The sequence below is a fragment of the Oenanthe melanoleuca genome, chromosome 7 (assembly GCF_029582105.1).
Source record: "Oenanthe melanoleuca isolate GR-GAL-2019-014 chromosome 7, OMel1.0, whole genome shotgun sequence".
Classification (NCBI taxonomy): Eukaryota; Metazoa; Chordata; class Aves; order Passeriformes; family Muscicapidae; genus Oenanthe; species Oenanthe melanoleuca.
In genome coordinates, this window is record NC_079341.1 from 4,423,782 (window position 1) to 4,435,812 (window position 12,031).

The following is a 12,031-nucleotide window of genomic DNA, read 5'->3' on the forward strand; positions in this document are numbered from 1 at the left end:
TGTGTCCAGGATTTTGATCCACTTACAAGTTTAATCTATCCTCTCTGAGTTTAAATGCTTCATTATCTGTTAGAATATAATTAGAGGCTGCAAGCACAAGTCAGCATACACAGAGTTCCTTGGGAGTCCCTGAGCTCATTGAGATGAAGGCAGTTTGACTGATGGTGGTCAGCTGATATTGGGCCAGAAGCTAATAATAGAAAACAGTGCTGCTTAGCTAGGTGAGAAAGTTAACTTGGGAAAAATTAAGCTGAAGGCTTTGGGATTTATGGTTGGAAATAAATTTCCCATTCTCATTTGTTTCCTAGTAAGAGAGCTTTTCAGAGGCAGTTGGTTTCTTTTATGGTTTTATAATTAAGATCTAGGGGCTTCCTGGCTTGGTCTGTGCTCACTGCAGTTGCTGCTGTCTGCAGTGGCAGCACTTGGAGTGTGGGAGGACATTTGTCAAGCCAAGTGCAGAGGTGGTAAGTGACAGTGACCTCCACCAGACATGTAGCAAGCAAATTAAAGCTGCATGTAGGGGACTGACACCCACATCTTTTATTTATGTCTGGCCTAATGAACTAAATGAATAAATCACTCAGATGTACTGCAGAAACAGCTTTTTCTCAATTGTACGCCTGGGGATATCAATATCAAACTTATCTTCAGTTCAGAGGATTGAAGACAAAAAAATCATGTAGCTGACTAGAGAATTCTTTCTCCTGTTCAGCTGAAAACCCACAGGGATATGGATAGGCCTGGATGCTTGCTTAGTTTTTTCAAGTATGTCTAGATGGGAAGTACAGTGGAGATACAGCTAGCTAGTCAGGTGGAAATGTGAGAGAAGACTTTTCTTGGTTCCCACTATTGGCTTTAGACATAGAAAGGTTCTAGGCTGAAGCTTTTTGGTTTTTTCTTGGCATTCACAGAGCCCTTGAGGCTGCACACACACTCTGATTTCTCAGCTGACACAGGTGCATTTGCACTCATTCTCCTGGTAAGATCCTGCCTTATGTGACTATGTGGGTAACTGGAGAAATACTTTCCAATATTTTTAATGCCTTGTACACACCATGCTCCTGCCTAGCCCAGTGTTTGACAGAGGTTTTCAACAGACCATGCCAGTAGTTGGATCCAGACACTCCACAGTCATTCCACTGGCTGCTTGGGACATGCACCTCAGTTGAAAGGGCAGGTTTGGGATCAAATGAAATCCTTTATGGCAGCACTGAGACATTTTTCCTTGTCCTCTTTTGCTGTCATTTCTGCGCACACTCTCCTTTTCAGCTGGCACGAGGGGTCTGTAAGCACTGCCTGGCTCTGTGCTCCAGTGCAGCTCAGACAGGTTTTCAGTCCATCCTGTCAAGCTGCAGGAGGTGGGGGGCCAGGGGTGACAGAGCTGTGATTGCAGACTCCCTTTTGTGCAGCCTGCCCCTCCTTCCCACTCGTGCTCTCTGTGGGTGTGAGCACAGACACTTAGCAGGGGAACTGTCTGCCCATCATCCCAGGCACAGAACTCACTGTGATTGCCATTACAATTTCCAACCTGTCCAGAAATGCCAGAAATCCAGCTGTCCTTGAGAATGCTGCATGCCATGCACAGGCCCCGGGAGTGCTCAGCCCCTGCAGAAGCTGGGAATCTGATCTCTGATGGAGGTTAGCTGCTTTTAGCCTTCTGAAGATTAACTCTTTCCAGGCTACACTTCTGTTATTCCCATCTTCACCAATAATTTTTCTTTAAATGCTTGCTTCAGTTTTAATTTTTTTTTTCAATTTTCCCCTCCATGGATGTGTGTGCATGTGCAGGGGGGGTTAATTTTCCATATGCACAAGCATGTGGCTGTGTGGTGAAATTACACACACAGAAGAGATTTGGTACAAGCACAGACAGACAAGCCAGGCTGCTTGGAAGCAGTTCTGCTGGCATAACACTCTAACTGGGAAAAGCAGTGAGGGAAAGTGAGTTTGCTGGTGATGGGGGAAGTCTGAGCCCTATTGAAGTCCATGGGAGCTGTGAATTGGCCAGTGAATTCAGCACTAGAGTGGTCCTCCCAAGGCTTAAGGAACAATCCCATGCTTTAGTGAGGCACTGACATAAATGAGCTGGGAAGTACACTGAGATGCTTTTTGTTATGGCAATTGCACAACTCCTTATTTCGGGTTTGCAGTGCTTTATGGTGTGGAAACCCTGCATAAAGCTGGGTAAATCTGTGCATGGGAAGAAGATCAGGTGGGAGTGTTCATCTATTCACAGGGAAATATAGCTGTGGATTAGCTGAAAGTATTAAAGAGTCTAATCAAATTCAATCCTTACTTCTGTCTGTGCAGCATGTATGCATAAAGGAAACAGTCTGAACTGAGATCTTGTGTTACACTCTCTATTTCAATGTATAAGGTAGCCCAATAACAGGGTTGATACTTGTCTCTTTTTGGGCTTGGTTGCTGAAATATGAAGTGAGTTATATGTAATTGTTCTGAAGGGCAGGATCCCAGAGTTGCCACTGTTTTATCAGGACACAGTAAGAGAGAGGTCTTTTGAAAAAGTGTTTAGAAACTGAACAGGCAAAGGATGGGAATATTAATGGGGAAAAAAAAAGAGGCAGAGAGGTGGTGCTATGAGTATCATAAGTGGTACACAATAGTTTACTTAAGAGACTTAGGAGCTCATGGGATTTGTATTTCCACGATGAGTTTTCTGTTGCACTCAATACACCAGAAGTATGTGGGGAAATAGGGTAAAACCAGCATTTTACAGAACAGTAACAGCAACCTGTGGTGAAAATAAACCCATAGAAGGCCTCCTGAGCAGTCTGGTTCTGCCCTGGTACAGGTTACTTGTCAGATTCCAGCTTGTATTGCTGTAGCAGACACACACCTGCAGGAATAAAATCTAGGGACAAGCCCCTCAGAGGTGCAGCATCATCTTTGATCCCAGTAATGTGATCACACCATGGTGGTGTTAGGTCTTTTAAAGAGACAAAAGTGTGAAGGCATGCAACAAGGAATAGACAGATTAATCATATGTAATATTATGTAATAATGTAATATTCTGCTTTATAAAAGTAATGTCAAATAGTAATTGTGTTTGTTAGAAAGGCTGATGGTGCAACAGCTATGGATACACTTTTTCCTGCTTTTTTATTAAATATCAGCCTCTTGACTGTGATCTTAGCAGTAAGATGCAGATCAACAGCTTGGTGTCACCTGCAAATTTACTGATGATGGACTCCATCCCCTCACCCAGATCATCAGTGAAGATACTAAACAGGACTGGCCCCAGCACTGATCCTGGGGGACACCACTGGTTCTTCCTGTGCCTGAAGTTTCCCTGGAAGTATCACTTAGAAAGAGCCTTTTTCACTTTTTTTCCCAGACAGGCTGTTGAAAAGCAGATTCACCTCAGTTGGCCTTGTCAAAGTTTGCTGTTGGAAATGTTTGGGTTTTGATTTGTAGAGTCCTAGTTGTTGGATAGTTCCTTTGGAAATGCAGGATCTGTGATAACAGGCCATCTTATGAGCATAATTAATTATCTTGAGATTGTGGCAATTCACAAGAGGATGAAATCGTGGCATAAATTATTATTTCACCCTCTTTGTAGCATCTTCAAACTAGATCACATTCCCTCCTGCAGTACTGCAAGTTTGAATGGTGTTTGGCTTCTGTCATTCAGAGAGATTTTTCCTTTTTGAGATCATCCACATAGGCAGAAATAAAAACCATTAAATACAGTTGTATTTATGGATTTGACTGAGGTGTTTGTATTGGTAGCAGGCAGCCACTCATTGAAACATGTTTGTTTTGGGACTTGTTTGGCTTGCCCTGACAGATGCCAGGACCTGAGCACAGCCATACATAAAAGATCTGATATATTTGTTCTGGGGTTTATTGCAGATGCCAACATTTAATCAACATGAAAAAGAGAGTCATTATTATTATTATTACACTGTTACATATGTCTGGATGTATTACCCTGACAGCAGGGTGCCCAAATCTTGTCAAATCTAGAGGAGGATTTATCTGAATTTATTGCCAATGAACATAAATACTTTAGAGCTGACCAGATGTTAGCAACCCCAACCACACCCACACCTGCATGAGGAATGGGCAGCCCCTCCCCTGCTGTCCCCTTTGCCCTTTGAGGGCAAAAGAATCTTTTTTAAGAGGTTTTAATTATATCTGCAGGAGAGGTAAAAGTAGGGATGGAAAGGTGTGAGGCAGAGCTGTAGGAACTTGGGAGGAGACCACAGGCAGAGCAATGTTGATGTGGCACAGGGAGCATGAGGCAGCTTTTGAAGAATTCAGGGCTCACTGATGCCAGTTTGGTCAGGAGAATAAAAATCTGACAGTGAACCAAACAGTGCAATGAAACCTTCCATGTTCAAATAGCATCCCTTTGCAGAGCCCAGGTCCTGAGTGTGAGGTTCTGGTGCAGATGAATACAGATGAGGGAAAGAGAGAGATGAGTCTGATTTGAATTCTCCGTCGTGAGAAATTAAATACCAGGCAAAATGTATCTTTGATTAAAACAATTCTTAATGTTGATTATACACTTGATGAAATTAGGTGTTAATCTGATGCTCTCCCTTTAAATTGATGTGAGTGTGTGATTATAAAGTCAAGCTTTTCAGTGGTACCAGAAAATATCAAATCAATGCCTGAAGACTTTTCAGAAAGGAGTGAGAACTTGATAATTTTTTTTTTCATTGTAGAGACCTTGCCATCACTCATCCTAAATCAAAAATCAAAGCAATAACTCCCTCTTTCAGAAAGCTATGTGCAGCCAAGGCTGACAATACAAAGAAGGTGATCAGTGGTAATGTCTATTTACCCTCCTGTTTGAGCACACTGAAACAATGGCTTTGTTAGACTGGTTACAACTTCAAATATTTTATGCTAGTTGCATCAAAATAGTAAGAAACAAATCACTTTGGACAGACTGCTCTGAAATAATGATTTTTACTATTAAACCACCCACTCCTGATCTCCAAAGGGGGGAATCCCCAGAATGAAGCCCACTGTTATTTCTGCTTACAGCTTTCAGTGGGAACAGTTCTGGTTGCTGAGGTCCTTGGCTATTGTGCATAAAAGTGAGCTGAAAATGGGCTTGATTTTGCTTTCTCATCACCATGATCATTTTTTCAGGGCAAGATTCACAGAAATGCTGGTGGGAGCTGTCCCTGATCAGATGTTTGATGGAAAATCTGCACTTGTTTTGTTGTACCTGTTGCTTTAGAACTGAAGTTCCTCCTCTGCTAGGTCAGGCTCTGATGAATTAGGAGAATTAATTGGCACAAAGCAGGGAGAAGGAACAAGCATGTGGTGTGAGGGTTCCACAAAATTTATCTCCTACACTTTCAAGCATTTCAGCATTAATTCTCAGCAGCTGAGCCCTGTTGGAGTCAGCACAATGGTCCATGCCCTCAGTGTTTGCAGGACAGGGATCACAGTACTGCTTTTTTCCCCTAATTTATTTTATGTTGCTCCAAAATACACAGTGAGCCAGAATTGCTTTTTTCAGTGCAGGAAGGTGGCTATTCCTGCATGAACAGGACCTGCAGTTTCTCTGAGGTGGGCAGGAGGTTTGACCCAGCAGTCTGCAAGTCTGACCTTCAAGAGGGAGAGCTTTCATATCCCTGATTTGTGCTAGTTTGGAGTGTTTGGAGGAAAGTGGGGCATCTCTCTAATGCATTTGAATCACATGGGGCATTGGCTGGCTTTTGAATTCAGTGTCAACAGCACAGGCAGTGCCTGTGAGGAGTCTGTCAGGCTGGCACACTGTGCTGAGCAAGTGCTGTGACAGGCAGGGCAGTCTCAGAGGGTTTGCCTGCTCTGAGAGATGCAGCACATTTAAAGACACATCACACCTCCAGAAAAGGCTCTCAGCACTGAGAGAGCAGCCACAGGTCAGCTCTGATCATGGGCAGTGGAGAGCACAGGGTTCCAGTGCTGTGCCAGGCCTGAACTCAAAAATGGTCAAATCTCTTCCATCCAAAAGATATGAAGTCCAAAACCCCCCCCCTTCAAAACCTGTAGCCTCCTTAATCCTAAGAGTTTGTCCTGTCTCTGAGGCAACCCATGCAAACAAGACTCAGAGTGTGACCTTCTCTGTTGGGTTACATAGAGAGGTTCCTTAAGGAGGCTTCCTCAAGCAAAACAGGCATGGAGGGAGTTTCAAGGAGATGGTGGGTATTGCAAAACCCTGGCCAACAGTTCCTTAAACCCCTTAATTGTCCTGGTTTGAAGGACAGGTGTTTGCCAATAAAGGCAGAAGCTTCTCTTTGAAATGGAGAATGTAAACCTCTTCCTCCAAATTATTATAATTTTGAAATTAAGGGGTTCTCAGGCAAAGATATGGGAATTAGGAATAACAGTTCTTTACTAGGAAAATTAAAATAGGAATACAGTATTACAAAGAACAATCCCAAAACACTGACAGAGTCAGAATCCAAGCTGACACCCGTCAGTCAGTCAGGGTGTTGGCACAGTCCCATTCAATGGTGGCTGCATCCTCCTGCAGTGGCAGATGTGGTTCAGCTGGAGCAGTGCTCCTGGAGAAGGTGCAGTTTTCCTCTGAAGCTCCAGGGATGATGTGGAAAGGTCTGGCTTTCCTCTGGAATCCAGTGGAAAGAAGGTCCCTTGGTGTCCAAAATCTCAGTTTTTATCTGGGTAGGAAAGGCTTGGCTGCTCCCCCTGGCTGGAGCATCTCCCAGTGGGATGATGGAATTTTATCAGTCACACAGTGGGACTGAATGGGCCAGCAGCAGATGAAATCTTCCTGGAGGGAGGATGGGCTGTGGGAAAGATAAAGATGATTGCCCAGCTGGTTTAAAGATGGCCCATTAGCAGATAATATGTGCCAGGAGATCAGGGTCACTGCCCCGCCCGGCTCAACAGATGGGGACAGAACACACATTGCTGGACACATCAACCCCACACACCAATGTCAGGGCTTTTGGACCCCTAGTTATTTCCTTCTGTGCCAGCCAAACTCAGCATTTCCCTGTAGAAAAAGCAGTTGGCTGGGTGAGTGTGAATACAGGATCTGGACCTGGATGTGCACTGCTGTGTTTCCATGCAACAACCTCTGATGAACCTGTAATTCTCCTTACTTTATGCTTGGAGCATGGATGTGGATGTATAGAAAGATTTTTTTTTTTTTTTAATACCTTTATTCATTTGCTCCTGAGTCCTGCTTCTCCAGAGAGAAGTTGAGAGAATGTTGTGCACAACCAAGGAGTGGCCAGTGTGTGCCAGGAGGGTGCAGTCACAGAAACCTGTTTCCTCAGGAGCACTGGCACAAGCCAGGCTTGGCTGTATAAATCACAGGAGCTGAGTTTAATGGAGCAATGATATAACCACGTTGAGAAGGGACAGAAGAGAGGAATGATTAATGTGACACGATTTCTTTATGCAGAATAGTGTGTCTGAGAAGAGTAGGACTGAGCTGAACAGGGAAGGCTCAATGTGGGGGGACACAACCACAGCCTTGCCAAGCTGCCTGCAGGTTTAGCTGCATCCTGAAAAACTGCTTGAAGCTGGAGAGCCCTGAGAGCAGCATCCTGCACAGGCAGCACAGAGGAAATACAGCGGTGGGTGTCACTGTCACACCACCAGTGTGGGCATGTGTGCTGCCGAGTGTTTGTTTGTGCTGTCTCCCAGCTAAAGCAGCTCTGCAGCCTGCCTGGGCTCAGCCAGCTACCACCTCAACAATTTGTAGGGTCCAGCAGCCAAACAAAAGGCTCTGAAATGTGTTAAATGCTGGGCAGTGATTGGATCTGCCCTGCAGCAGACATTCCAGACAGGTGTTTGCCCCAGCCACTAGAAGAGTTGTAAAAATAATTTAAAAAGCAGTGTATTCAGTATAGTATCTCTCCTGTTAGCTCAGCTGTGTTTCAGAAAAATGCACAGTGATGAGGTCAGCTTTTAAGTACATTTATTTACTTCACAGTTATTAGGAAAAACATATGTATTGTTCTTTTCTGGCATCTTTTGTTTTGCTTTGTTTGAGGGCATTTGATGGCAACAATATTTAGAAGCAGGAGGTTAGGAAATCAGATTTTTCAGACTTTGTGCTTACTTAACTCTTCATCATGCTAATGTGTTCATCTGGGTTAAGGGGAGCAGTAACATTTACTCTGGGCTTGCCAAACTGGGGAAGCAGATCTGTGACACTTGCCTTGAACAGGGGGCACTGCTGGAGTGTGGGGAGCACTGGGGGGAAGTTGAATACCATCTTATAAGATGTGCAGTAGATGCACTCAGAGTGCTCTTTCCTCCCACAGTCTTAGGAACTGGGGTTTTTATCCATCCTGGAAGGCCAAAATGAAAACTGTGCTTTAGCTGGATTTTGAGTTACTTTTCAGAAACAGCAGCCAAATTAAAGATATTTCAAACATGACTGCAGAGTATGGATAGATCAGGAAACAATTTTAGGTGAGATTTCCAAATTGCAATTGCACCTCCTCAGACCCCTTGTGACATAGCTCTGCTGACAGAAACCAGTAATAGAAACTCTATCTAGAATTTCTGCAGACAGAAACCAGTGATTGCTCACTGGGACCTGCCAACTCAACATTCTTTGGGCTGCTGTCTTGTTACTTAGTGCACACAGCAGCCACACAGATAAGTTATTAAATGTTATTAAAATAACATTTATGTCATTGTTTAATGTTGCTGTTTAATACATGCTTGTGTGTATAACTCACAGGAGTTGAGCTTCATGGAGCAATAGTGGAACCACATTGAGAAGGGGCAGAAGAGAGGAATGGTGGACGTGGATTTTTTCAGGAGAGAAAAGTAAAGTGATCTGGGGCACTCTTTCCACTTGTGCTCCAGATTTCCCATGTGATTTTGGATAGAAGGCTGTACCCTTTTGGTGCCTCAGTTTCTTCTCCATTAAATTAGAATTTCAAGCTCATTCCTTTAACTGTGCCAGTTGAGTGTAGAGACAAGAGCTGCAGACACACAGCAACCAGAAGGTTCAGGAAACTGAGAGGCTGCTCTTGAAAGGTGCCAGTGCCACCAGCCAAGTTTGTGAGTTTAGGTGCCCCACCTGCTCAAGGTGTTTCAGACAATTATATTGGAACCTGGCTGCTGAGTGCCAAAGTGCCACAAAGATTACAGCTCTAGGGTCTTTCATGTCCAAACAGGTTTGAAACTGGAGACTTGTATTCTTTATTTGCTGAACAGATTCTTAAAATGCTGCTAAGTCATAATGTTTCTGTAGTTGTTTGTCTGTTTTGTCTAATTAGGCTCTAGCAGAACAATTGCAATCTCTTTTACTTTGTGTTTCTGCTGGGTTACACATAGCCCTGATTTTATGTAGATGGAAGTTCAATAAAAATAACAATAGTTTTACTAATGAGGATAATGATGTGGAGCCAGGATTCATGCTAAATTAGTATCTATTAATGGCTTAGATCTATAATGGAGATTTCCTTGCTTTGTGTGTGTGTCTCTTAATTCACTACAGAGAAGTCCATAATATTTTATCAACAAACATTTTTACTTTTTTTTTCCTGGAACTCTTGCCCAAAACTATTGGAAAAGCATATGCTTTCCTGTAACATCAGAATAAGACAAATGGCACAGCTTGCTTTATTATTGCACAGAAGTTTTCCTTTGGGCACAGATAGACTTGGCAATGGAAAGTAGCTGGAGACTAATGGACAGACTGAAGCTTCAAAGCTTTCTGTGTGGGCCCTTGGAAGACAAAAAAAAAAAAAAAAAAAAAATCCAGTCTGTGTTCTAATCAGTCCAGATAATAAAGAAAAGTACTCCAGCTCATGGGGAACCTATTAGCTTTGTTCAGAGGCAGAGTGGGCAGTGAGTGCTATCCCTGTATGCATCTGCAGGAGAAAAATGAATGGGGGAAAAGGGAAAAAATGAGGCAGAGTAATTCTGTGCTCTGGAAACTGGATAATTCACCTGTCTACAGGTATTTATTCTGGTGGCCTTTAGGGACATTTTCAAGTCACTGCAGAAGAAAGGCTAAAATTGTTTCAAGGAGTCCTCATGCTTAAGAGTTAAGTGAGTGGGAACTGTGTGAATTTTAATGTGAGCAAAACTGGTTAAATTCAGATCCCTTTTCTAATTTGTTGCATTGGAATCTTTCTCAGATCTGCTCCTCCATTAATTATCCCATCAAATAGCCCCTATTTATTCATTTATTTATTTCTTCACATACATTGAGGAAGAAAAGGGAAGGAGTCACTCCCCCCAGTGAGAGCCATCTGCTCTTTTCTTATTGGGAGGGAAAAAACCCTACAATTAGTGTCTTGTTCATCTTTTTGTTTTACTAAAAAAAAAGAAAAAAAAAAAAAGTGGGGTAAAAAAAGTAAAAGAACTATTATGCAAATATCTGCAATTTGGTTTCAAATATTCTTTGTACTGTGATGAGCAATTTTCTTTAATACAAACTCAGCCTTCTTGCCAGAACCTTTTTTGTTTTCTTTTGCCTTAATATAGGGAAGGGAAAACCCCTCCCAACTTCTGTGTTGCTCTGGTGGCAAATTTGTCTCATCCTTTATTTTTCTTTCTTTCTTTGGCATTATTACAGCTATTATTCTGTAAGTTGTCAGATGTCATAATGGGCATATTGGTAGCTGAAAATTCCTTATGGTCTGGGAAATGGAAATAAAGCCTTTTCTGTGTGAAATCTAAAGTGTGGAAAAACCAAAATTAACTCATCCAAGATATGTTGGGAGAGGTCATGGAAGAATCAGGTGCTGAGCTGAGAGGCTGAGATTTAGAAAGCAAACTTGGGGTAAATAACTTCATTATCTGCAGCTGTAATTGGAAGGCTAACCCCCAGTATGCAATTGGACCAAAGTCATAAAAGTGTGAATACCCATTACCCATTGTCCATTTTTTGGGTGTAGCCCCTGGGTGGGCTGGGCTTTGTCTGCCTTAAATGTAACTGAAGGTCCTTTAGTAAATATATCCACTTTTTATTCCCTACATTTTGTCTGGCCTCTGTTTTTAGGTAGTCCCAAAAAGGCATCAAAACAAGACCCAGGGGATTGTAGGTGTGACACACTTTACTTAAATCTTCGTTTGTGTGGCTGCAACGGGACAGGGAATGTGGGGCAGTGCAGAATTTTGGATTTGTGCACTTGTTTTTTGGGACACAGAACATCAAGTGGGCATTACATCAGAGTGGAGGTTCCCTAGCCCTGGACAAACAGGAATTCATGGTGCTCAGGGGACACTGACCCCCTTCAGTCCCTGCTGTGCACGCTGGGGTAATGCCTGGGTCCCTTTTGTTGTTGCAGGAAGCTCTCATCATGGCCAGCATGGACCACCCACACCTGGTGAGACTCCTGGGCGTGTGCCTGAGCCCCACCATTCAGCTGGTCACCCAGCTGATGCCACATGGCTGCCTCCTGGATTATGTCCACGAGCACAAGGATAATATTGGCTCCCAGCTCCTGCTGAACTGGTGTGTCCAGATAGCCAAGGTATGTCGTTCATGATGGGGTTTTTAAATCATTCCTTTTCATAACTAACCTTAAAACATGACTTTTTGTTTGTCTTGGGTTTTATTCAGGCCTGGTTTTGTTTCCAAGAAGGTTGGGTAGTTCTTGAAATGCACACTGTTTTGGCTGCTTTACAGTATTATAGATGAACCAAAGTAATTTTCTTGACTGTCTTTCCAACTCAGTGTTAATGAGGGGTGGAAGTTATTTTTCAGGGTGAGCGAGGTAAGAAACCCCCATATGAAATCTGGGGGTGATTTTTCACTCTTCTGTTGTTCACTGCAATATATATATGTTCACTATAATAAATAAACTGGTTTTCAGCCCTTCTGGATCTGCATTGCCAGATATGTCATCCTTTGTCTGCCCCCACACTGCCAGGAAGATAAACATGTCATTTCTTTAACATGTTCTTCATGTCACTCCTCAGGTGGTGATCCTGATGTTTGGGTCACAAACTATCCTTGGCACAATGTTTTAGGTATGTTTTGGTATTCAGTGTTGTACTAAGAGCAAGTACTCAGTGCTAAGAAAATTGTTTGCAAGGAATAAGAAGATCTTGCAGAGTAGAA

At 42.9% G+C, this 12,031-nt stretch overlaps 1 protein-coding gene across 2 annotated transcripts in view; it reads left to right on the forward strand.

Annotated features, from left to right (window-relative positions):
* ERBB4 (erb-b2 receptor tyrosine kinase 4) overlaps window positions 1–12,031 on the forward strand; it is a 525,424-nt gene that overhangs the window by 433,393 nt on the left and 80,000 nt on the right. For both annotated transcript variants that reach the window (XM_056496724.1, XM_056496723.1), the window contains exon 20: window positions 11,256–11,441. In XM_056496724.1, the coding sequence (XP_056352699.1) occupies window positions 11,256–11,441 (186 nt within the window). The remainder of the gene's footprint in view (window positions 1–11,255; window positions 11,442–12,031) is intronic.